This window comes from Ciconia boyciana, chromosome 9 (assembly GCF_034638445.1).
Source record: "Ciconia boyciana chromosome 9, ASM3463844v1, whole genome shotgun sequence".
Lineage (NCBI taxonomy): Eukaryota > Metazoa > Chordata > Aves > Ciconiiformes > Ciconiidae > Ciconia > Ciconia boyciana.
Window position 1 is genome coordinate 1,432,040 of NC_132942.1, and position 26,673 is coordinate 1,458,712.

A 26,673-nucleotide genomic window follows, 5' to 3' on the forward strand; every position below is an offset into this window, starting at 1 on the left:
CTAGAAACAGGTCCAGGGTAGAGTAATAAGTTACTTTTATTTGATGTAAGAATCAGGTATTTATTAAAACCTGTTAACCATTATAAAATAAATAGGTAAAGGAGCATCCTCTGAAGGTCAAAACAACTCCATTATTTGAGAATTCTAAAACCAATTGTAATATGTAATAACATGACTGTGAATTCTCTGCAATAATAGGAAAAAAGTGAGTTTTCCTCTTAAATGTTAAAGCTGGATTCTACGGAATACAGTTACACATAGGTGTTGTGTGTGTACAGAATCAGAACCTTCATTTTGATTGTCTGACATGTAGGATCACGGGCATTTTTACAGTTAACTGAAGCTGTCTGCACCAGATTTTTGGCTTCCTGTTCAGTAGTTTCAGATTTCTGCATGCAGATAAAGAGATATAAGTTGTTCAAACTTGTAGTTTTTGAGATCTGCAAATGACATTTCTACAGGTCTGTTCTTTATATGAACATTTTTCTTTTGTAACTAAGAATTTGTTCTGGCTTCATATCCATTAATTGCAGTTTCAAAGCATTATTTCAGTGGAGGACTAGAACAAAATTATATGTCTTTACCTGTACTGTGTTAGAATACAGTAATTCCAGGACGTCTTCCGTCTCTTCAAGCCATAGCATTTAGATTGATGATGTACTTGTTTTTCTTAAATGGAAATATAAACAAGTTGAGGAGTTGGCAAAAACTTCTAAGCCTCACATGAGCCTCTCATGCAGACTTGTATCATTTCAGCCTTACAAAATAGTGGCAATATTCACGTGGCTGGGTTTTCAGTTCTGTTGCATAATTTGAGTTTATGCATCAAACAAAATTGTATGTATCACATTATGCTATAAGAGATAAACATCTCGCTGTGTATATGGAATTACACATATTCAAATCTCAATTAGTGTGATTTTTTTTTTTTAATATATTTAGCCTACTTTTTGCCAAGAAAAATCCTTTAATTTTACTTATAAACAATTGACCCTCAGAAGGGTCATAAGAAAATGATAGGTGTTATTATGTACAATGTAAGTCAGGAAAGGGAAGAGGCGAGCATCTTATAACCCCGTTATTTCTTTATATTCCTTTGTATCTTCATTACAGCAATAAACTAGAGTTGGTCTCAGAGCACTTCCTTTGTGCCACCATTCCCTGTAGCTTGCAGCAGCGTAGCCCAGGTGAAGTATTCAGGAATGTGAACGCGAGAAGTTACCCAGTAGTGGTTGCAGAGAAGGCACTAATACTGTGTCTGCTGCTGAGGGCTGAGGTTGCATAGCTGGCGTAATGGGAGCAGGGGGAGTAATACCTAACAGCAGAGCATACGGTGCCTTCCGCTGCCTTGGGTGTATGATTGCAGATAAGTGCAATTACTTCTATTGTAATTTTCTTTAGGTTTGATAAGGGTTTCTAGAAACCATTTATTTTATCCAGTTTCTGAGCTTTAAAGACTTGTCCTCGTGTTTGGTACAATTCAGTGTCTTCAGCTTCAGGAAGAGAAACTCTTGTCTTTGAAGGGTTCTCCAAGCCTTGGTGATTTAAATGGACATAACTGCAAAATATTTTTTTAAGATTGAATTCTTTATGGGGATAATAAGACTTTCTTTAGTTTCACGTATCTGCTCAAGCATCTGAGCAACATCAGTCTTTCACGCGTTTATCCTTGCGCCAACCCTGTCCAGTATTATTCCTGTGTGGTTACTACTTACCTAGGTATGGAGTAGCGCGATCCACTAGCTCATGGTGGCACTTTTCAGGCAGCTGTGTGTAACTGGGCTGTACATAAAGAACCTGTCTAACCCGTTAAGAGGTTTGTCATGCTATATTTGCAGCTAACAGATCCTTAGCATTTATAAATATGTTACCATGAATGCACAAAAAGCTTCCCAGAAATCAGTGGTTTTGTTTTGCTTAGTGCTCAGGTAGCTTTAGCTGTGGTAGTGCTGAATGCCGCTATTCATTAGTACCATTGTTGATTCATCCATAATTGAATTTTCTGAGTATCATCAATGCAGTCTGCGGTTGGAGAGAGAATTAAACTCTGTTCTTCTTAAGTCTTAAGCTGGCAGCCTAGTCATTTGACCAGTCTTCTCCTAAAAATTGAATATTTATTGAATATTCCATTTTTATGCCTGTACTCCTATTGTTTATTTGGGGGGGTGGGGACAGGACGACACAAAAACATCCACTATATTTGAATAATGTTTATCACACATTAGCTATCCTAAGTTAATATGTCTGATAGGGTTGGGTAGGGTGGATAATAAAGTTGCTGTGATATGAAAATAAATTATTTCCCATAGCATTTGTTGAGTGCAAAAAGGTTCACCATATGTATGCGTAGCATTGTTTTCACTTCATACACGTATGCTGCATCTGTACAGCTTTTAGTTTGTTTGTCTACAAAACCAAAAAGAGGGAAGGATGAGTTTCTGAAGATCCAGCTATCATTTCTGCAAGGATACAGGCCACTTCATCATTCTTCCTGCTTCCATTTTCTGTGAACTCTGGCTATTGCAGTTGATCCGGGTCTGGAAAGGAAAGCCTCTTTCTCTCTCTCTCCCGCTCACAAGCTAACTAGCGGTAGCTGGAGGTGGGGCGATCCAAGCAGCGGGCTCCAGATGCTCACCCGATGAGCAGTGAAGTTAGCAGTGGTCCCTCGGCCAGTTCCTGCCTTAGCCGTCCGGGAGGGAACGGCATCGGGGGCTCCAGCCCCGCCGAGCTGGGCCGGTAAACCTGGCCAGGAAAACGGGAAACTCTTGCTGCTCCCTTACGGTCGATAACCTGTTGGATGGCAGTTACTGCCCGATGCCATTTCCACCTCCGTCAGTAGAAAAGCTGCCACTGAGTTGCAGAGGCACACCTTAATCCTCCAGTGTGTAAAATTGGTATTTCCTCCCCCAGCTATTTCTCTGCGCAGGGAAAAACTACAGAGCAGCCATTGACAGGTTTTAATCTCCAGACAGATGCGGGGAGAGGGGAGTCTTACGCAGCTCTTCATCAAGGGAGGGGCAAAAATGTATTTTAAGTTATTGTAAAGCTTTGGAAAATATTTAGATTTACATTTCTGTATTTCATTTCTGGGTAGAAATAATATACTTTAATGGATTAGTGTGGGACTATCCAGTAAGCTCATCATTTTACGTTTCAAGACAAGAATTTTTTTTTCTGGAGGTATGTCTATATCAGCTGGCAATTTTATATATAATATATGTAATTTTTTTATATGTATAAACACACACAACTCAATTCAAGTTCTTGAAAAGTTTGGCAGCTTAATAAATCTCAGGGTTTACACCACCACTTAGTATTTGCAGATTGTATAAACCTGTGATTTTGTAGTATTGTACAACTGTTTCCACAATTTGTGATTCAAAACATGCTTTTGTTGGAGTTGGCACTATTACGGTATCAGCTTTAGGCCTCTGTTTGCGTCACAGTGTACATGGAATTACAGTGAGCAACAGTAACTGTTGCACGGTTGTGCTCATCAAGTAGCAAATGCCATTTAATTGCTGCCTAGCTTTAGAAAGAAGTCCTTGGAAGTCCTGTGCCTTGGGATTTTGACTCTGTTTGCGTGCTCATCATCTTAGCTCTTCGCTCTTCTTAGGTTTGAGGTCAACTCCTTAGTGTCATTTCTCCTTATAATATTATATGCCATGCTGAATATCTATATTGGTGGTGTTTGAATGGAAAGAAAATAACAAGTGATTACAATTTCATAAGCAATGTTTTATCAGTTCTCTTATTCTCAGCATTTTTTCCAAACGTTCTTTTGTAACTAATTCTGTGGAGTCAGTATTGTCTGTTTTTCAGAATACCAGCATCTTGTTTACTGATTTTTATTCTTTTATAGACTTAACTGAACTGAATGACTCACAGCAGTGTTGAAAACCATCACGTGCTTTTATCATCAACATGCATCCCGCACAGAGTGCATGTGTACGTCCCATGTACGTTCCATGGGCTTTCATTGAGCTAAAACTTAAGCTAATGCCCGACTCGCATGTTGTTTTCTGAGGTAGCTGGTTACAAAAGCAGAGGAATATTAAATACTTACAGAACAAGAAGGTGATTCAAATCGGACTAGATTTACAATCACTAAATCAGGGTCACTTCAGAAGTGATAAAACGCTGTTAGGCAGCTGTTTGAAGTCTCAGTTCATATAAAGGGCAATAACTGCGAAGCGTTGGACTGCTGCGCTGCGCCCAGTGTCACCGGGCGCTCCCTGGTGCTCCCCCGGGCCTCAGCACTGGCTCTGCCTCCTGCGTCAGCGACCCCGAGCTTCTGTGGGGCTCAGGCAAGTGCCAGCCCTTACAGCTTCCCCTGGGCTGCCAGCCCTGGCTATCGCCAGAGCTTTACTTGAAGACTCCACACAGTCAGGGTGGTACTGTAGGTGGTTTCTGCTGAGAAGAAATCGTGTGTGATGTCATCGCTAAGCATAATATCTGTTTTAATCAGCTAAGTGTAGTACCTAGTTTAAGTATTATAGCTGGTTTATGTGTGGGCAAATTAATTTGTGAAGTTGCTAAATGCCCTCCATAGGGAGGGGTACCAGCGAAACTGAGCAGGGAGTACGAAGAGAGCCCCGAAGCCCCTGCTCTTCGCTGCATTTTTGGTCCGTGACTCGACCCGGACCCTCGGCCAGCCTCCCTCCGAGCACAGCTCTGGGGCAGCTGAGATCATCTGATGCACTCTGGCCAGGAGATCTGCGAGGGGAATGTCCGGGACCTCTTCCCAGACCCTTCGCCAGCATTACAGACTATCCAGTGAATCAGCTTCCCTCTTGCTCTGACGCAGCCTGGATCCGCTGCCCTCCAGGGCATAGTGCAGAGCTCATCGGTGCGCTCGGACTGCTCTGAAGGGAGGGGGGCTGTGTTTTACTCTCATTTTTTGAGGACTGCAATTTGCATAGCCTTGATATTACCAAAAATCTGCATGTCTTCATATAGATTCTCAGACTCACGGTGATGATTGCATTTACAGCAGATAGAAATAAATGACAGGCTGACCTATTTCATAATGTTTATTTTAACCTTCTGCCCAGAAATGGTAATAGTTTTACATGAGGAAAACTGCTGAGCCCTGTCATAGAACGTGTTTAAATTACTCAATTTGAAATATGTAAGATGCCCTTTGATACAACCCAGAGGGGTTGTAGGAGAAAATGTGCCAAACGGCCAAATCGTGGCGTTGTGTCAAGTGCCCTGAGAAACACCCTACAACGGAACATGCTACTCTTACTCCTACCTCATGCAACTCATCTTGTGTGCGCTTTGTGTTCTCGCTGCTACTCCCTAATTATTGAAGGCTAACGTAACATCAGTGTTTATACACTGCTGTGCATGCGTATAGCTGTAGATACCATTTGTGTACAAGGCAGTGCCGCGCGTAGTCCTGTTCCACTCGGAAGGAATTGTCCAACAGCATGCAATTGGAAATGATGCGGGTTTAGACTTGTACTTGATTTGGTTTCAATACAGTTTCAATAGCTTGTATTTCTTTCTGTCTTTCAAAACCCATCTGAATTCCTGTTATTCGTAGGTTTGTGCACCTTGAGAAAGGTGCGTGTTTCTTCTTGTTTTCACTGAGGGTTTCTTACAATGCTTGTGAGGGTACGTTATAGAATTCTCTTGCAGGGCTAAGAAAGGGAGAACTGAAAAATGATAGCAGCTCTGGAGGAATTAGTGCCGTTTCATAACCAAATCTTAACTTACACTGGGATTCAATTTTGTCTGTGTCTTTGTTTAGATTATAATATTGAATAGATGATGTGGTAGAAAAGGTGACTCATCATTAACGAAAAATAAATTGCTAGCATCACTGTAGAGAGACTGTGTAGTCATTGCATTTGAAATGTGCTATTTTGCCTATGTTTTTCTCTACAAAAGTTTACGTGGAAAGGCATAAATCTCTCTTACACTCTTCAGAATTAATCTGTTCTTGTTGTTCATTTCCCACCCAAAACCATAATCCTGCAATATTCACGGTAACCAGCTATGAAGGCACATGTAAAGAGGATTGTTGCTTCAGCTGAGGTACTAAATAAAAGGAGGAGTTCCTGCCTTGATGCAGGGTTTCATTAAAATAGGAAAAAATAAAAAGAAAAGAATATATAAATACATGATTTTTGTCATTCTGATTCCAAGTAAGTGCTTTCCAAGATTTTTCCTTTGGTTGTCGACATGTCTTTCCATTTCTGGTTAGAAACCTTACTATTACAGTCCAAAGGTAATGAAATTGAATTGCAATACTAGGCATCGCTTTAAGGACATAAAAGGATACGAGAAGTATAAAGTCACTTTGAAAATTGAGAAGTTATGGAAAGTTGATGCTATCACTAGTGAGCAAATATGTATTAAATTTAGGTGGACTTCTCAAAAGTATTGAAAGAGTTAGAGAAATCTCTAGTACACCATCATGTTTCTTTATACAGGTTAAATACTTTGGGACTGCCAGACTTTGAGAACTTTGTCACACAGTGACTGAACTTGATTTTTATGTCAAGTTTGTGCTGAACTGTTGTGTTGGCTGTTGATAACGGAGCTTACAGACTGGTCCTTGGTAAAGACAGGCTTTCTTTATAACACTGGGATTTCGTACGTCGTGCTCCCCTCGTGCTGCGGTTCTAGGCCGGTGTTTATATGTGGTGACCAAGGCAATTGCTCTGAATGGGTTCACTGGAGAAGACGAAAGATTGTTTTGCTGCAGGAGATGAAGCGCTAGCTTGTCATCCACCTCTACAACCCCCGCTGCTCTTGAATGAAGCATGGAAAAACTTAGATTTAGAATTTTTAGATAGCTAGACATTTAACTAATTTTTATACTCTTACTTCTCAGGCAGAGAATGAATCTACCCTGTATGTATGAACAATGCAAACATATGCTTATGGTTGCCCGAGAGCTATCACGGCTTCAAGTCTCATATGAAGAGTATCTCTGCATGAAAACGTTGCTTCTCCTCTCTACAAGTAGGTGAACAGTTAAAATACCTATGTGAAGAATGTAAGTTAAACTTGCCAATATTATGAGTGTGCATGTGTAGTTTGAAATTGTGTTAGGTATCTGATACAGGACTTCCTATAGGATCCCCTTTTTTGCAATAAAAGTCAAAATGTTCCGCTTGGCACCTGACTATCCAGGCTTAGTGAAGGAAGTTCCGCTTTTAGCAGGTACAAGACATGTGTGCTAGGATATTATAGTTTGTGTTCAAAACTTTGCAACTCCAACAGAGAATCCTAACTCAGAACTGCAATTTAAAATTCTTCAAAAATACATCACAAACTGGCTGGGTAGTTGAGGACCCAAAGAAATGGGCAAAACTATGACTTCATGCCCATGAAATATTTCAACAAACAAACAAAGAAACAAAAAGCCAACCAAACAAAAAAACCCAGCCACCACCTGTGAGGAAGTTCTGATCCAGTGAAGCAGTTTCCCCCAAAAAATAGTTGTTAGACTCCCCCAGAAGTTATTTCAAATTGTTAAATACACCTGCAGCTTTTTTGCATTTGTGTCTAAAATGTATATGGTGGATTTACAATAGATACCATAAGATAGATTTATGTAATGTACTACGTGATGTTTTTTATGTCTTTTGATAGGACATGTGGTAGTTAAATCACAGCTTAGTAAAATTCTGCTGTCTGTACTGCATGAAAGGTCAAAGTACAGTGTCAAAATAGTCCTTTTAGAATATAGAGAAATACACTGAGACATTACGCAAATAACTTTTACAACGTTATTTTTACCCCCTATTCGTACTCATTGGCACCTCGTGACTTCTTTCTCCGCGTGCGCAGCGGGGCTGTGGCCACCTGAGGAAGCTCAGCTGTGACCCTGGCTCCGTCGCCGTCCAGGGACGCTCAGTAGCAAAGAGCCCGTGCGCGCGAGCTGCCAGCAGGCGTGAGCTGGGCGCCTCGCCTTGCGCTGCCCAGCCTGCCTGAGCAGTTGGAGCGTGTGCCTGTCTGTCCCGGGCAAACCCCATCCCGCGGCCGACACGCCGATACCGCCGTCCCGCAGGACTGAGAAAGCTGCGTCTGGGGCAGCGGCTGTAGATTTCCTGGAGCCTTTGCTGCTTCTGCTTGGCAGAGGGTGGTTTGTGTTTTAGTGTAGTGACAGGTATGCCGGTATGCTTTAGAAGTATCAGTAAGAGCAGCAGTGCAAGTAAAGATTTTTCAGCATAGTACTCCTACATGATGAAAAGTAAATATTTTTTAAAAGTTTAAAGAGTTCATTACACCGAGGGCTCAAACATTCCTTACCTTTAATATTTCCAGGGAATAATAGCATTAATTCGTATAAACAAATGAGAGCCTGGTAGCTTTGGGCTTTTCCCAGAAGAAGGCAGGAGGATCTTGTAACCCAGTGCTGTACGTGCGGCGAAGCCCCGGGTGATGAGCACGGGCAGGAGGGCTCCCGGGTGCCGTACGCTGCCGTCACCAGCTCCTCCCCGCTCTGCCGGGCCGTCACCTCGGTGGCCTGGCAGGGACGGCACAGCCTCGCCTGCCAAGCCCAGAACTGGGACAAGGGCTCTTTTCAGGGGAAACTCTCGGCTCCACGCTGCCGTGGGCTTTGTAGGAACTTGAAACTTCCCCGACACTGCAGATTTAAAGCAGTTTCTGAAATCTCTCCCGAAAATTCCTCAAATGTTTTGGATGTGGTGTAGGCCAACTTTCCTTACAGGAATTGGAAATTTCCTTAAAGGAATTTCCACGGCAGAAAGGGTGAAGAGGCAACACTCGTAGAATGAAGCCCATTCACGAGTGAAGTGTGGCAAGCACTGGCGTTAACCAGCAGAAGGCCTCTCTGTTATATTTACAGTGAAAGACAACACATTTCACATTTCTTTTTGAGTGCATACATTGTGTAAGTGGTACATTGTGAAACTTCTGATAATTAAATAGCTGAAATTTGTGTAACTTTTTAATCCATGACTTCACAATTTTAGTTTATGTTTATTGTGTTTCTGTGTAAGTTTTCCAAGAGAAGAGGAAGAGGAGGAGGAGTAAAACAGGAACCCCACGTGGGTCTAGACATGTGGTTCACACATAGACGTAGCTCACAGACCTTTTCCATTTAAATTATTGAAGCAACAGTTGACATGTCATCTCCTGTGTAGACAAGGCAGACAAGATACTTCAACACCTCACGGATGCTGACAGTGTAGCGAGGGTTGGATTTTTTTAAGGAAGGGAGCGTGCTTTAGTGGCCTCTCTCCTCCTCCTTTGCTTTCAGTTGGCTTTGTCTCCGCTCTCTATCTTCAGCTCTTTCAGTCACTTCACTGAGGTAATCCAAGGCTTCAAATCAAGCATGTTAAGGACCACTGGAGTCCATATGTTTGATTTCTCCTGATTTGTTTACTAGTCCTTGGCCTTTAGAAGGACCATCGTAGTAGGAGAACGTAGGCACAGGGACTTGTCATGGATTTGAGTGTGAATATGGGCCTCAGTCCCCACGCCTTGGGTTTCTGACCCACTGCTCCTCGTCTGGCCAGCACTATCTCCGTGTCTCATCCCTATTCCAAGAAGCTCTGCCCAAGACCCGAGTCCTCCCTGGCTTGGGCAGTCCGTTTCTTGTCCAGTGTCCCTGTTACTGCCTGGCCTGGACGTGTTATTTGATCCATGTCAGGAGGGCTGGAACTAGATGATCTTTCAAGGTCCCTTCGAGCCAAGCCATCCTGTGATCCTACCCTCGCTCTTCCCTCGGCACACAGAATTTTTATGGAATCTTTCCAATGTCACGTTTCCCCAGACGCTGGGAACACAGGAGCTCCAGCCCTGGTGGTTCTTCATCAAGGCACTTCCAGGGCTTAGTGTTGTTGCCTCCGTGGTTCCCTTCCCTCTGTTTCTTGTGGGGTTACCTTGGGGTTTTTTTATCTTTATTTTGCCAGCAGTCCTGTGCTATTTGTTCAATGAGTCATCCGTCTCAGTTTCCGCTCTCTTTCCTTGTCTCTCAGCTGTCATTTCATTAAGTCCAAGTCCTTTTTCTTTGGGTCATTTTTGTGTAACTAATGTAGGAGAACTTAAATAATGACACAGTTCATAGATGTATAATGTTTTAAAGGTTTGTATCAATGTTACAGTTCCTAAGGAGGGCCTGAAGAGTCAATCTTTGTTTGAAGAAATCCGTATGACATACATTAAAGAGCTGGGAAAGGCCATAGTGAAAAGAGAAGGGAACTCAAGCCAGAACTGGCAGCGATTTTATCAACTGACTAAACTGTTGGACTCTATGCATGATGTAAGTTCTTAAACGAACGCTGTAGACATTCCAGATAAACAAGTTTGGGGATATGACAGTAATCTCGATACTTTTTTTTTTCATTTAAAGAGATAAATGTTGGGGGGGGGGGGGGGTCATGCTCCCCTGCTGTCTAACTAAAGAATAATTGAAAGAGGTGAACATGGTGCTTTCAGAGTACTTCCGCAGCGGACTCCACAGGAAGTAATTTTATAATTAATATAATTTTCAGTCTCTTTAGTTTTTAAACTTGGAAATTGTAAATGATTTTGCAGTAGTAGCAGAGATGTGAAGTTTAAAACCAGTATTATCTCAGAGACAAACTATTCAAGAATCTTTGGAATTGTTTGAAATTGCGTTAAAATAATGCATCAGTGCTATTTTTAGTATTAGTAGCGGTCTAATTTTGCAAGGAATTTCAGAATTCAGGCAGTCTCCTTTTGCGGTATGTACTCTAAATTGTGTATCTAGTACAAAGTAGTCCAAGTAGTGTTTAAGCTGGATAAGGCAAGGGAAACTTTTGAGACCTCAAAATGATTTTTTTGTCTTGTTAGTGTACCAAGCACCTGGAAAGAGCTTATTAAGCTTATTCATATATATGTTATTTACATGCTAGAATGGGAATTGATGCAAACTCTCTTCAGTATTTGTAAAGACCTTCCACGATCTGTTCACTTGCTTTATATTAGAATGCCTTTTACAAGACTAATTAAAAGGAGGATAACGGTGCGTGCCTGCCCTGCGTTGCGAGTGTTACCGGAGCAGGGCGTGAGGCTGGCTTAGGGTAGCTGGCAAACCGGGCACCACGCTGGCCTGCGCTGCAGGAAGTTACGAAGAAGGGCGGGCGTAGGTTAACAGTTCTTCTGTGTGTATTCGTGTGAAAGTAATTCTTTGCTTTATCACTTGTAGGTGGTTGAAAATCTTCTGAGCTTTTGCTTCCAGACATTTTTGGATAAATCCACGACTATTGAGTTCCCAGAAATGTTGGCAGAAATCATCAGCAATCAGATACCAAAATACTCAAATGGAAATATCAAGAAGCTCTTATTTCATCAAAAGTGACTGCCTTAATACAAAAGGGTTGCCTTAAGAAAACGTCAAATGATAGCTTTTTTTTTTTTGTAAAGAAAAAACCTACCAGACTTGTTAATTTTGTCCTTGCAGCGGTGTTTCTTTTGTAATTATGCACTACATGTGGTTTACAGAGGGCCAAGATTTAGGCTACAGAAGCAGCGGATTTCTCACATTTGGTAAAAAATTGGGGAGAAAGGAAAGGAAAATAAATCTTATTTGTCAAATTATGTATCTCCCCTCGTGCAACATCCATGGATGCATCAAAACCACCGGTGACAAGATCTGAGGCTGTGTTATGAACATTCTGCTAATTAATTTCTGCAGTTGGCTGGAGACAATTTTCTAGGCTTTTTTTTTTTTTTTTTTTTAGTAAAGTGTTTTGGATTTTTTTTTTTTTTTAAAGTTAAGGTAGCATTTTGGTTTATGCATGTAACCTAAAGAAAGTTTACAAGTGTATATCAGAAAAGGGAAGTTGTGCCTTTTATAGCTATTACTGTCTGGTTTTAGCAATTTCCTTTAACTTTATATACCGTGAACTAGGCTTGTTCATTTTTTCTTACATAATTTTTTTGTAATACTTCAAGATGCCTATTGTACAGCTGGTTTTTTAAGGTGGGGCAGCTCGTAGCTTTCCTAAATGACCTCTAGACATTAATCCTTGAGTATATTCATGTGAAAATGGGTTGGGCTTTTCTAACCTAATAGCTTTCAACTGTCAAAGTGACCATAAAAATTTGGCATTTTTTAAGGGCCGGGGTGGGTGGGAGAACACTCTCAAATTTCATTTAAATAGATGCGAATGGAACAAATACTTTTGGTATATGTGCAAAAGCGTCGGATATGCAGATCGTAGAAAATTAACCCAGTCCTAACTGGATGTAAATGAGCAGGTTATTTTATATATTGAAAAAAAAAAAAAAGCCTGATTTTTGCATATAATGCAACAGCCATAACTATAAGAGTCATGGGCTGCATTGATGCCAAGAAGATCAGTCCTGACTGCCCATCAGGAAATTTTCAGGAAAATATGCATAGCTTAAGAAAAGTTTACTTCTGTGTGGAGAAACTCACATTTTCTATACACTTAAATCTATCATCATACAAGTATATATGGAAAAACACCATTGACTTAAGAGGTAGACGTGTAATTATGCCCAGTGGTTTGGTTTTGTTCTGTTCTCTTGTATCGACTAGAACTCTCTTCTTCGGCGAGATGTTTGCCGTCGTGCAGGCAGCGAAGCCGAGCGGCTGCGCTGGCTGACTGTGACTCTGGACATACAGGATCCAAGCGCGGGTGGTCCGAGCCCCATTTTCACCCCTCCGCCTGTCCCTCACTGGCTCGTCCTCTTTCCTGGAGAGCAGGAAAGCTCCGCTACTGATTGCGTGGTCTTAGTCGTACGTCCAACCTTCTGTCTTTGTAAGGCTGCATCCCTTCATACCGAATTACTACCGTGCCATAAGATTACCATAGGTCTTGTGAATTTCTCCTTGTTGCCATTGATAACTATATTTTAAAACGTTTAGAAGCTGTAGTAGCCTTTTCTACGTGCACCTTAACAATTTTCTGTATCTCAAAATTTAAATATTTACTAAGCCACTCTAAAAATTGATTTTTACTCAAAGTGGCCAGATTATTTGTGTAATAGAAATGAGAAAGATCATCTGATAAAATACAAAACCTAATATATTTTTATATTTAGTTATAGTTTCAAATATGTATAATCGGTATATTCGCTGATCCGAGGAAAGAAGGGAAGGGCTACTGCAGCTTTAAAAGCAATTTATTAAATGACTGTAAAATAGCTTGTATAGTGTATAATAAGGATGATTTTTAGATGACAGATTGCTTTATCATGATACATGTAATTATATTTTTTGTAGGGGTCACAAATATGCTGAATGGTAACCCGTACATGTTGTGGTTTGTCTGGAGGTAGTACTGAAGGCATCGGTGTTTAGTATCCAAAGAAGTACTCTGTCTAGAAAGGAAAACCTGTGTTCAGTGGATGTTTTTAGGGTTGATTTTATGTTTATCGAATCACTGTGTAAAAATTCAAGTTGGAGCTTGGATGGAATACTCCTATCTGTATGGTTGGTTACCATTCACGATTCATGGCTCAATCAGACCTCCGCTGCAAAAAATGTAAGCCGGAAAGATGCGTGTGCGCGCATGCATACATACACCTCTGAACATACGGGGTTAATTTCATATACAGCCTCACATACCACAGCAAAAACAGCTCGGAAAATTGGGCAATAATACACACACAGGTACCAGCAATATGTAAATATACAGCATAGGTCGCTCACAACACACTAGTACATTTCTATTCTTCAGCAAAAGCTTGTTTCCAAGTGAAAGAGGAAACTAAATTTTCATCCTTTCTTAAATCTCTTTTTGAATGTTATATCTATTAAGAAAAGATACTATATTCCGTACTTTGGAGTAAAAAATCATCTTTAATAAAAAGAAAAAGGTAATCGTTCTCTTCTCTTTGAATGATCTGTAAAGAATATGCACATTTTGTAGCAGTTAAGGTGAAGTTCAGTATTTTAATTCAAACTTTCAACCCAACTCAATGAAAACATTCACGCGACCCGTTTGAGATACAGATAGGAGTTTCATACCGCTTGGTGTCAGCTGGGCTCTTCAGTCAAAAGGAAACCTGTTCTTACTGTACTGAATGTTTTTAAAAATTGCATCCCCAGATACCTCAATTTGAGCTTGTGTGAAAGAGTGAGCGCGGGTGTGCGTGCGTGCACGTGTGCGAATGTTTGTGCGTTTGTATACACGAGGACACAAAACTACTTTTTTTTTTTTTTGCCAGCAGAAAAGTAACTGCAGTGAACACGAACAAATTATCACCTTGAGAGAACTGATAACGTAGGAGAAGAGAGGCTCTCTACCCCCTTTTTGTCTATATGCCTGTATATTCATTTTTAGTTTATGGATTTAAGGAAGAAAAACAAAAAAAGGAAGCTGTGACATTAGCAGAAAGCAATCGTCCTGTACGTGCTGTTAAGTTTTAAACTTCACAACTGAAAACCCGTAGTGCTTTAGTAAGCAGTGAGAAGTCCATGTTCTGTGTATCCGTAGTCCTTGTAGCAGTGGGTAGTATCTGCACTCTGGATAAAGCAGGGAGAATTCTGACTTCGTCTCTTCAGTGCCTTATCACAAAGTGCGTGCATCCGACCGAGGGACGGCCGCCGCCGGCAGCTCGGGACACGCGTGCTGCCCGGCGGAGCTTGCACACGACGAACGCTAGGAATGGCCTTACATAGGAGAACCAGGGAGCGGGGACGGAGAGGGAGCTGCTGCCGGTCCCGCGCAGCCCGGGATCGCCCCGGCAGCGGCGAGGGAAGGGGGGTGTCCCGAGGGGCTCTGCAGCTGGAGGGGGGGCTGGGAATAGGTGCCGACCGAAGCCGAAAAATGACCTCGCCATTTGCACAGAAAAAGGTAGAAAACGGGAGGAAGTGCCTGGATGACCGTCAGCTAAATCCTGTTTCCCGTAGTCGAACTTCAGCGAGTGAGGACTTCAGGGTCATACCTTAAGTGAGACTTTCAAAGGACCGCATGTGTTATGTGCCAGTTCAGCTCTATCCTTAGTCCGGTCTGCAACCAGGTGTTGCTGAGCCATCGATGTTACACAGGAACCACATTTTCAGGAAAGGATTGGGGCCTCTTTAAAACAGCGCGAGGCACTCGTTTTCTGACGAAAGGCTGTGTGTATGAAAATAGCCCCCACCTCCAAACTAACTCGCATAACGGCATAGAGTCAGCGATGTGTCATTATTCTATTTTGTATATTAAATGAAAGATATATACTGGGGACAAATCGTATAGCATACCGGTGTATGGCATTATTAAAAAAAAAAATCATTATTTTTATCACAGTAATTTTAAACAGCATAAAAAAATTAAACCAGTGACTCCTGTTTAAAAATGGAAGTTGTAGTTTTCTATTCATGCTGAATAATTCTGTAGTAACAAGTCTGTAGTTTTCACCTACTCAGTGAAATGTTGGACTGTAAAAGCTTGTGTGGAATTGTTGAACATTTATTTTTTCATTTAAATTTGCTGTTCTGGTAATACAAAGCCACACATCTGTACAGAAGTTGCAGTAAATGTGAGCCATTTACAGCAATGCCGAATAATGGACGGAAACCATATAATAAAATTCTGCTTTTTTCATTAAGTGGCTCCAAAATGCTTTTGTAGCGTTTTTGCTGTGTTCCTGGGAAGGATTGGTTCTGACAACTGTCACCTCACTTACGTTGTTCTCATTATTCACCTCCTATCCAAAAATTATTTATACTAAAGCGAATTGCTGCTGTAGCTAAGTTCTAGAGTGGGAGAATTTCTGATAATGAAGTTCAGATCAACAGTTTCATTGAAAATCATTACTTGCATTTCCCGAACCTTGCCAGATTTGCCATCGCATTCAGAACGTCCGTTTCCGGGAGGGGAATCTGTACCGCAGTTTTCTGATCAGATCAAAAGCAGATCTGTGCATCTGAGCGAATGGGCGTGTGCACACACCACGTGGATGGGCCTGAAGCTGTCGGGACAATTAAACTAAGAAAAACCGCACAAAGTGTATTTAGGAAAAAAAAAAGTCAAATTGGTTTAAAATTTAGGTTCTTACTGCAATGTTTCTTAACCATTTGATAGTTGTCAGAATGTAGGTGAAGGCTCCTTGCCAAGGCAGGTGCCGGACGCCGAGAAGTTAGCGATGGAAGGAAAACAAAATACAACACAAAGCACTGAGCGTTCCCGTGGTGAATCTTGGCGTTTGCCACGCGTCTGCCTTCGCACCTCTCCAGGCACGATTTCAGTCCTGGAGCGGGTGGTACGAGGACGGCGGCCCCGCGGGTGCGATCCCCGCTGGAGTCACTGCCGTCGTGGATCCCCCCGAGGGGCTGGGGTTGCCCGGGTGGTCTCGGGGCTGCCTGCCCCTGCTGGGCTGGCCCTCAGTGGCCTTTAAACCCTCCCTTTGGCGATGGGAAGCTCTGAATGGCGTGTTAGCTCGGGGGGCTTGGGGGGGGTTGTGTGATTGCGTGATGCGGGGGTGTCTGCGCGGGGCGATTCTCCGACCCGGGGAGAGCGGGGCTGGGGGGGCGAGCAGAGCCCCCCGACAGCCTTCCGAAGCAGCGAGGGGCCGGGAAGTGCGTCCCGGGGGAGAGGGTTGGGGTGCTGATCCCGGGAAGGGGTGCTGGGCCGCGGGAATTCGGTCTAAGGGGTTAACCTGCCCTTGGGCAGTGGGGCGGGACCCTGCGTAACAAGGTCGTACCTCTCCAAAAGCAGAATTTAACCAAACTTGTGAAAAAGTATTTCCTGAATTAGCAATGCTGAAAAATGCCTCTGTTCGGCTGTGGATGGGTGGTGGAGGCACCGTGCTTGCTGTTGGGAAAGTCTCGGCCCCGGAACAAGAAACACTGCCATAAAATTCCTTTCCTGCCATGTGACCATTTGAGTTTTTAGAAAGCAATGTATCTTCAAACCATCAGTAAATAAAACTGCTGAATTTTTTTCCTTAACGTAGCTCACGCCTTTACTCCCAATTGGATAGCAGTGTGACATTCGTGCTATAATAAAATCTCGTTTAATAGCAACGTAAAATGCCAATTTCCCAGCAGGGAACGATTTCTTTGAATTGTTTGCAATTAAAACGAAGGCTTACATAAATTTCACTTTGGTACTTTCCAAGCTAGGAGGCTGTAGGTTGGGGTCAAAGGCAATACAAGAACAGGATTTATAACTACAATTATTCGTGTAACAATTATGAAAAGATGCTTTAAGGAGATGATACGTCAGGTATTAAGATAAAATAACTGCTTTACGGCTCCAGTACCAACTCACGGTCTCCAATACACTTCATGGCAGAGTACATCAGTTACCAGACGCCCTCCCATTCCACCCAAAATCCGATTTGCCCTATTGCATTTACAAAATAGTTTCTATCAAAAGCATCTGTGAAAGAAGCGGTACAAAAGCGGAGCCCATTTCGTTGTAAGGTTCCTGCATCTCTCCTGGGCACCCTCCCGTGTACCCGTCCCACAACGCCGGCCGACGGGGACGCGGTGCTCTCCTGCCCTGCCGGGGTGGGCTCGGTGCGTGCGGTGCTGGGCTGCGGGGAGACGGGCAGCCCCCTCAGGTGCCGTGTTATTTTGCAATGCTTTCTTGGGCTCTATCTTCATCTTCCAGGAAATTCGGACGAAACCCAGCATGAGATTGAAATTTGTGATTTTGGTTTTGTTTGCACTATCCCCATAAAATGATGGAATTTCAGACTGGTTTGGAAAAGATGCCATTAAATACCATGTTTACAGTTTTGTCATTTAAGATTTCCCAGCTCGAGCACTCTCAACTTTGTGTTTGCCTCTGGGACACCCCACACCGTGCTGGTTTATCCTGAGCCGTTCCCCCGCTTCAGTGTGAGTTTGCGTTGTGCTCCGGGCACACGGACAGTTTTGCTACGTAAGGCACAAGTACTGGGGTTTTGCAGGAGAAAAGCCTCCTTGGCTGTGCAGTTGGTAGTTATCCCATGGCGGGCTCCAAGATGTTCCCAGTGCTGGTGCTCTTGCCAAGCTCCCGTTGGGCGACTGGCCTTGGAGGGTACCCAGGACTCCTCAGGCTCGGGTTCTGCAGTGCTGCCGCAGGGACCCCAACTGTTTCCAGTCCATAAATCCAAGATTTAGTCACTGCTGGCTCCTTCCGATCTGCCTGCCCCTCGTTCTGGAGGTGCCTGTTTCTGCCGGTACCTGTGCCCCGTCGCCTGGAAGCGGGGAGCAGCTCGATGCCGCTCCTCGGCTCCCACCGCTGGCCCTGCCCTCCCCTTAGACCCAGCCCCAAGGGAGCCACGCGCTAAGACCAGCGCAGGACGAGGCCCCTGGGGCTGCCCCGGTGCCTCTGAACCTGCTGGTCCCATCGGCCGTGATGCCCTGGCCCATCAGACCATCTCCCGTGCCGCAGGTGCACGCTCCCCAGTGCCCAGTCTAGCCCCTTTGGCCGTCTGCCCGCTGCCCTGACCCCAGCTCGCCCCTGTATCTCTTCCAGCAGCGGGAGGTGACAACTGAAGCTTGAATGCCTTACTGGCCGCAGGACGGTGACTCCTTGCCAGGAAAAGGGGCTCGCTGTGTCCAACCGCGCTCGGGGGTCCCTCCCGGGCCCCCTCAGCACTGCCGGGCAGAGGAGCCGTGGGGCCGAGCTCCTGGGGACCAGCCTCCCCGCCTGCCCGGCCCTGCCCGGCCCTGCCCGGCCCCTGCCCGTGGCCGTGCTGAGCCCCGCTGCCCCAGGAGAAGGCGGAGAAGATCCAGGCACCATGTGCAAGCGCAGCACGGCTCTTTCACAAGCGCCTTTGGGGGCCTTTGCCGGGGCCTTCGCTCAGGCGAAGGCGCGGAGCCGCAGCAGACCCAGCCGGCCGCGCTCCCTGCGGGCCGCGCCCCGCGCCGGCGCCCGGCACTCGTGACCCAGCGGGTGCCTGGCGCTGGGCCGCACGCCCCGCGAGGGCACCGGCCGGCCCCGCTTCCACAGCCTCACACGTCAGCAAGTTCCGTTCGTTCCCTTACCAAGATTACCGATAATGTCATTTATCGGTGGACCTGAAAATACTATATATAGTACATTTATAAAATATATAGACATTTTAAAATTAAAAAGTGTAACTATTTAACTTGTCAAAGGGTGCCTGGAGGAGCAGTAACTAGAGGAGCCCTCTAAAGGGGATTAGAATTTCGATGATCTCAAATGCCAGAGCCCGTGGAATAGCTGATAAAAAATTGCTCTGATGCAAAACTGGAGGAGTGGCAAATATTATTATTCAATACATCATAGGCTTGGCACAGCCCCAAGGCATAATTAAGGATATTTTCTGAGGTCACAAGAGAGAACTTAAAGTTTAAAAAATAACAAGTAAGTGGAATCCTTCTAATTACAGGCTCTGTTGATTCAAGATCAAACCACATGAAAAGATTGAGGGGAAACTGCTGACGCAGCATCTAATATGGCCACTAATTGCGTTGCTAATGCAATAGGACAGGGGTTATACTTTCTGCTTGATGTGATCCATGCTGAAAAAAGTGACCCATTGTGCCCAAGTCAGCGAAGCGGGCACGGCTGGGAGCTGGCTCGCAGCGGACGGAGCTGCAACTGCAGGAGCCGAGCAAGGGGCCTTGGATCCCCTCCCAGCTTGCTGCCAAACGCAGCTTCTGCTCCCTCCGGCAGCTCAGAAAATCCATGCTTGCCTTTTTTTTTTTTTCCCCTCTCCTAACACTTGCTGGGAGGTTTTTGGTTTTGGCTCGAGTGGGATGTTTCTTTGTTTTGAGAAGAATGAGCGTGAGCGGGCTCGGCATCGGGCTGCTGTGGGACTGCTCGTCCCGTGCCGCCGCAGCAGCCCCTCTCTCGGCCCTGCCCTGGGAGAAGCGTTCGGGTCCGACGAGCCGCGGTGGGAAGGACTCGTGCTCGCAGGGACGGCAGACACCCGCTCGGTAGCATCCCCTGTGAAAGCCACGCGGTGCTTGGGACGCCGGGGAGCAGGGCCAGCTCAGCCACCCCAGTGCCCCCTGCAAGGGGGATGACCCAGCAGGGCCAGGGCATCGTTTCTAAACCCTTCTCAAGACTGCTTCTCTTCTCCTTTCTTTTCTTTTTTTCCTCCTTCCTTTCTTTTTCCTCCCTTTTTTTCCCCCATCTTCTTTTTTTCCTCTTCGGTGTAATGAGGCAGGCCAGGGTGCCCCACGCACGGCACTGCCCAGCCCTCCCGCGTGCACGCGGCTCCTGGCTCCTGTTCCTTGAGTCGGGACGACGTCCAGCGACTGTGCCAAGCCCAGCTGGCTCAGACCGTGTCTGGGGGGCAAGGACAGCGTCAGGCTCGACTGCTTTGCGGTCACAAGGCATTCACACACAAACATACGTGTGCATACATATACATACGTGTATATATATATCTTATCACAGCTATATGTGGATTTATGCCGTGGCTGCTCCCCAGTGGTGGGGCCATGCGTGGGGCCGGCGGGGCCGTGCACACCCCTGAGCTACACCCCGGTGCCGAATACGGCCCCGCAGCAGCGAGCGGTGCCGGAGCCCCAGCCGCACACGCGTGTGCCCGTACTTCGGTGCTGATAGTATTTGCGAGAGGGAGGAGGGGGAAAAACAAACGCTGGCCTGAGGCACCATGAGTTGAATCCCAGTAGTTATGAATAATGCAGGAAAATCCAGCGGAGCATTAACCGCGCCGAACGACGGCGAGGAGCCCCTCTGCTCTCTGCAGAGAGGGCATTTTACGGGCGGCATCGCGCTGCTCCTGCTGCAGGAAAGCGTCCCTGGTCACTGCCTGGGACACTGAGCGGGACGTGCGGGTAAAGGGCCAGTACCAGCAGCATCGCTTGTGCTGTGGTTGCTCTCCATCCTCTTGCTGTCACACTACATAGCAAACGCTCCTGCCTGCTCAGTGTGTGTATGTAAAATATTTATTACTAAAGAACAATATTAATAGCTTAAAGGTGTATGCAGCATACATACAGCTCAGTTACATACATCTCATCAGAAGAACTCTCTGTAGGTGTTTGGGTTTGGTAGCTGGTCTGTGTACGTCCCCGGTCCCCTCCGGCTCCGTGCGCCCTGGCCCTGCTGCAGCCCCGCACCCCGGGGACCCGCGGCGGAGGCCGGGGCTCTGCACAGCCACCCTGTCCCCCCGGTAGAGGCTGTCTTTGCAGTGGGAACAGCCGCTGCCCCGCTGTGAGACACCCACGGTGAGCCCCAGGTGGACGCTGGATGTAGTTTGCTGTGCGTGCCTTTCTAATTAATTACCTTAATAGAAACGTGCCACGTTAATTTGAAGATTACCGTGATCGGGCACTAAAAGCAAGGCAGCCCGGCTCAGGTACGAACGCTGACAGCAGAGCGGTTCGAAGCAGGGGGGTGCAGGGGGGTGCAGGGGGCTCAGCGAGCAGCGGCGTCGGGAGTGCCTCCGGGAGAGGAAGAGCGGCTGGCTTTGTGCAGCCTAACCGCAGAGCCCCTTCCGCGCGGTACGGTCACTCACGGATGGGTGACCAGTCAAACACCTCCGGACGAGCTTCACTTCAGGAGAGGAGCAAAAAGCAGGGGAAAAGCCAGCCCAAAGAGGAGTCTGACTTGCCGGCAGCTTTGCTGGCACACGACACCCCGTGGAGCCGCCGCCGCCGGGCTGCCTCGGGGAAATGCCACCGAACAGGCTCGGGTCTTGCTGCCGGAGACATCCCATGGGAGCGGGTGTTAATCGGCCTCACAGCTAATGAGAGCTGCACAAGGCGCCGAGTCCTTCAAACCCCTGTGCCCCGGCTGCTCCCTCCCGGTGCGCACAGGCACCCCAGCTCCGGCCGGGGACTGAGGAGCTGCGTGGGATGCCCTGGATGGTTGCACCCACCAAGAGGGAGGCCAGGGCTCCTCCTGGCTCCATCCCATCCCCTGAGCCCCGGCCGGGCTGGGCACCGAAGGCTGCACCACGCTGCTGATGTGCGGGAAGCCACGGGCGTCCCAGGGCACAGAGCAAAGTGCTTTACCCGCAGGACCCGTGGCTGCCGGGGCCGTGAGGCCGCAGGCGTGGAGGGGCTTCCCTGTCCCTGTCCCCCAGGAGCAACACAGCTGTGCACAAGGCTGGGGACACGGCCGTCCCAGCGAGATGGACCGGATGAAGTCACTGATACTGTAATGAACTTGGAGAAACAGAGGCTGCCAAGGGAATCAGGAGCGCTGAAACCATAATATTTATCCAAGAAGCTATTAAGAACTATTATCTGCCCAAATAACATTCACAAATAGTTTGACAAATATTTTTCCCTTGCCAGAAGTCCAGTCCTTTTGCCGTTTCTCCTTATAGATGGCCTTATTTATGCTGCCCCACAAATGGTCGACTCGTGTTTTTCAAATTACCGAGGCTTCGGCCACTCTTTAATCGCAGCCGTGTCCGACCGGCTGCCGCCGCGGAGCAGGAGGGGCGCAGGCAGGGACGTGTCTCCGCCACCAGATCACGGAGGGCTGAGCCCGCTGTCCCCGTCCCCCACGGGTGCCTGCCTCGGCCACCGGCCCCACCGCATCCACAGTTATGCTCCTGCAAGAAGCAATCCTACATTAAAACCCGGCATTTTTTAATTCCTCATTTCTTTCATACTCTTTTCTTTTCTTTCCTTTTTCACTTGCGGGTGGTACTTCTGTAGCCGAGCTGCAGAAGAACTGCGTGTGTTCCTACCACAAACCAAGAAAGTACCTTTCTACAAGGCTCAAACCAGGGCAATTACCAAAAAAATTAGAAAACCCAACCAACCCAACACTTGGCAAAGCAACAGAAACCTGACGGACGTTGCTTTCACACCCTCCCCGTTGGTGGAGATGCTCCTCTCCAGGTGGGGGTCAAGGCCGCACCCCCCTGCCCCGGGGGATCGTCCCCCCTCCACAGCCAGCGCTCGCTCCCATCGCAGCCACCCACGGCTGCTGGGATTTGCTGAGCATAATGGGTCTGAAAAAGCTCAAAGCTGTTGGTCTAAATATATCATTGTTGCTGGGGAAATAAATAATAAACAGAGGAGTGATTATGATCTTGTGGTTTAATTGGTTCTCTTTATTGTGGCTGGAGGGCCATCCCCGGGTGTTTCAGAGGAGCAGGCATTTCAGGTACCCGGCCAACACAGAGCAACATTTATTTAACAAAAAAACCCCGACCAAACCCAAAATTAAAAAAACCCAACAAATAAAATAAAGGCAGGCTCAGGCCAGAAAAAGCACGTGCATTTCCCAGTCCCAGAAACTTTTATTATAGATTATGACTGCAGCAAAATTAATAAGCTCTAAAAAGGCACACGCAAAATATCTACAAAATCTATCAGACTAGCAAATAAAAGGCAACCATCTATCACGCAGGCAGGGTTTTTTCCATCCCTACCCTCTGCACGCGGCTCCCCGACAGAGAGCTCGGCAGCAGGGCCCCGCAGCCGCAGCCGCCCGGTGCCTCCCCAGCCCCTCGCCGGTACGGCATTGCCCGCGCAGGGCTGCCGCCGCGCCGGTGGGGCGAGGAGGGCACGGCCTGACTCTGCTGCAACAGCCCAGCCCTGGCTGCCGGCCAGGACGGTAGCTCTCCCTCCGGAGTAAGTTATAGGTAAACAACATCAGAATGAGCCTGTTTGCACAAGAGCTGCTCTAACAGCGGCTGGAAATACGAGTTACCACCCAAACCCGCAACCGCTTGCTGCAGCGGCAGCGGCAGGTCCCGGCCGGCTGGGCTGTGGGGCCACGGGAGGTCACCGGCCCCACCGGCCCCGCCGCAGCCCGGCCGCAGCCCCGCCGCCTCCGGGCTGGCCCCGGGCACCTCCTGCCACGGCAGCGCGAGCCATGGCGGCGGCATTTCTCAGTGCAGGCTTGGGCAGACCTCTTTGGCTGCCTCCACAGCAAAAACCAGCCGGGGAGGCCGACGGAGCTGTCCCATCGACTGGAACGGTTGGACTTGATGATCTTCAAGGTCTTCTCCAACCTAAACGATTCCGCGATTCTGTGAACTTACGGTTAGGTAAGGCTCCAGCAGTTTTCTTTCAAACCCCACTTCTCCCAACAAATTTTGCACAAAGCTATTTTTTTTGCTTTGGTTAACGGGAGCCCTTGCTTCTAATTCTATTTTAATACTTTCTGAGCCTGCTGCAGCGGTACCAAGGCACCCCAGCGTGTTGCGAGTGCACCGGGATGCTGGATACGAAAGGGCACGACGTGGAGCCCTGCCGGGGTCCCAAGGCTTTCGCAGAGGTGACCGTGCCGCCCGCCGCAGCCGGACACGCCGGCACCGGGGCGGCCGTGCCACCTCTCCCCGCCCCGGCAGAGCCTCCCCGCACCCCTGAGCAGGGTGTCATCAGAAGCAAAAGCTGAGATTAAACCGGAGCGGAGCAAAGGGGCAGGCTGGGCGCTGGACCCCCGTGCCCCAGAGACGCTCACCACGCGGGGGCTGCCTCCGCTCTCGGTCCCATTTCAGCCGCGCTGGGGCTCATTCGCGGCGCCTTTTTCATTGCCCATTACTTCTCTATTCTTAACTCACCCCTGGTCGTTAACGAAAGCTCTGATCAATTTGCAGATACCCGATTATCTAATCGTCTAGGGCAGCCTGCGCGCCCTTGGTGCGGAGCAGGGACGGGGACCGCAGGCGGGACGCGACGCTCTTGCAGAGCCGGGGAGCCACGGGGGCTCTGGGGAGATGGGCCACGCGCTGGCAGGGACACAGAAATCTCGATATGGAAATGGGTTTATTTAAACTCCGCCAGCGCTCCCATTTCCAGACCGTCTTCCCTGCCTTCCCCGTATAATTTGAGCCCCGTGACAGATTTCCAGGGTGCCCGGCTGCTGGGGCTTTTTTTTCCCCTTCCTGAGTGCGTCAGTGAGTTTTAGAGCCCAGGTGCGATTTTCTAGACCCCTTTGTCTGAGGTTTAGAAGCAAGAATAAGCTTCATTAACAGAAGGGAGGATTTATAATAAGTAATAGCTAGGTGCTACCTCGTGAGCCGTCAAAGAGTTGTGCTAAATTACCAGCTGCTTTGCCCTGCTTGTCTTCAAATAATCAGCTCCTCACCCAGAGAATAGAACTTTAAACGGCTATTTCTTAAAAAAACTTGCTTTTAATCTTTATTTCCCAAAAGCTAAAAATTTGAATTAGCCCAAATGTACAAACTATAATTGCTTTGAGGTTTCTGGTTCGTTAGAATAATTAAAATACCAGGCACTTGCTAAGCAGAATATGTCCCTTCAGCACTGGGCTTGCTTTTTTTGCATAGGTAACTTTCCCCAGCTCCAGACCAATCTGACTTCCATCAATGCTGCATTGTCCGGTGAAAATTGTCCGCAAATTTGTCCGGGGCGGGTGCTGCTCGGGCTCTCGCCGTCAGCCACCCGTGCAGCCCCGGCCTGCGGGTGCGAGCCGGCCGCGGTCACGCCGGCAGGGCGCGGATGCCCGCGTTAGGCAAAGCCGCGCGGTTCGGGCCATCCCGCTTCCCGCGGAGCGGCAGCGGGAGACAGCCAGGACCCGGCGGGGAGAGCGGCGCGGGGATGCGGCCTGGCCCTGCCCTTGCGGGATGGCTGCAGCGGGAATAACCAGGAATGAGGGATCGGCTGAGCGTGTGGTCCGCGCTGAGCTGGCTGGAGAGCATCCGCTGTCCCCATGTGTCACCACGGGTGGGACGGATGCAGCAATAACACGTGCAGTTCCTCACACCTTAAGCAACAGCACGCACGCTTTGTCTGTGCAATCTGCTTGGTTAAACCTTGTGCAACCGTGAGGTCCCCGCTGCGGCGCTGAGCCGTCGCTCCCTCCTGCTCCTGGAGGTCGGGGTGGGGAGGGACATCTTGGCTCCTCTCGGACACCGCTGCCTGGGCGCCTGGCCTTGCACGGCCACCAGTGTCCGCTGAAAGGCTGGCATGTATTTATGGGATTTAAAAAACTGGGGGAGATGGGATTTCTTCAGGAGAAAAGCAAGCGAGCAGTGTCCCAGCAGCGATAAGCTTCTACACGGAGGACAGGGCGGGCGCAGCCCCCAGCCAGCGCCTCCTGCCAAGTGCCGTCATCCGTCAGGAATGGCCCGGCCGGCTTCTGCTCGGGCACCGCCAGGACCCCCCGACGCGGGAGGGGAAATGGCCCCGCTCCCCCCCCGCCTCGCCCCAGCCGCCCAGCAGGGATGTGGCGTCTGCCGCGGGTGGGTGCTGGCTGGGGACGGTGGGGCCAAGCACCCACCACGGCCCTGCAGCCCACCCCGCTGTGGGTCACGGGGCCGGGCTTGTGTTTGGTCAAGCGGGTCCGTGGGTCGTCACCGCTGCAGCATAAAAAAATACCCCAGTGCTCCTTTGAGAGCGCGCGCTCCAGCCTGAGAGAGGTGACGTTAACCTCTGGGCTCGTTTGGCCATTAAATATAAACAGCTATTAAAATAAAATACAAAAATCTTCCCGGAGGGATGCTGCAGGATGCTCGTGCCTCTGCCTGCAGCCGGCAGAGCTGCCCCTGCCCCGCGGGGCCGACGTGCCCAGCCCCGCGCTGCGGCCGGCAGCCCCACAGGTGCCCGGCAGCCCCACGGGTGCCCAGGGCCACGGGCGAGGGAGCGCCTTCGCCTTCCCAGCCTCCGCTCCCTTTTAATCCCGGCTCAGAGCACGTCGTGCACAGCCCTCGCTGACCCACTGACACGGATTGCAGGCTGAACATGCAAACGCCCCTTTTCTTTTTTTTTTTTTCAAGCTGGCATCGCTTTCCCTGCTCAAGCCTCCATCCCTGTCTCCAAAGCAAGCAACGATGTTGAAACGCTGCTGAAAAAAACAAAGATGAAAAAAAAAAAGGGACAAAAAGAGGCCCACATCC

General features: G+C 47.8%; 1 protein-coding gene across 4 annotated transcripts in view; it reads left to right on the plus strand.

The window, feature by feature from the left end:
• The window catches only part of NR3C1 (nuclear receptor subfamily 3 group C member 1), a 74,128-nt gene extending 58,610 nt beyond the window's left edge, over positions 1-15,518 (plus strand). For all 4 annotated transcript variants that reach the window (XM_072872068.1, XM_072872071.1, XM_072872069.1 and 1 more), the window contains 3 exons: positions 6,848-6,978; positions 10,092-10,249; positions 11,159-15,518. In XM_072872068.1, coding sequence (XP_072728169.1) covers positions 6,848-6,978; positions 10,092-10,249; positions 11,159-11,311 — 442 coding nt within the window. In that variant the 3' untranslated portion in view covers positions 11,312-15,518. The remainder of the gene's footprint in view (positions 1-6,847; positions 6,979-10,091; positions 10,250-11,158) is intronic.
• The last annotated feature ends 11,155 nt before the right edge of the window (positions 15,519-26,673 follow it).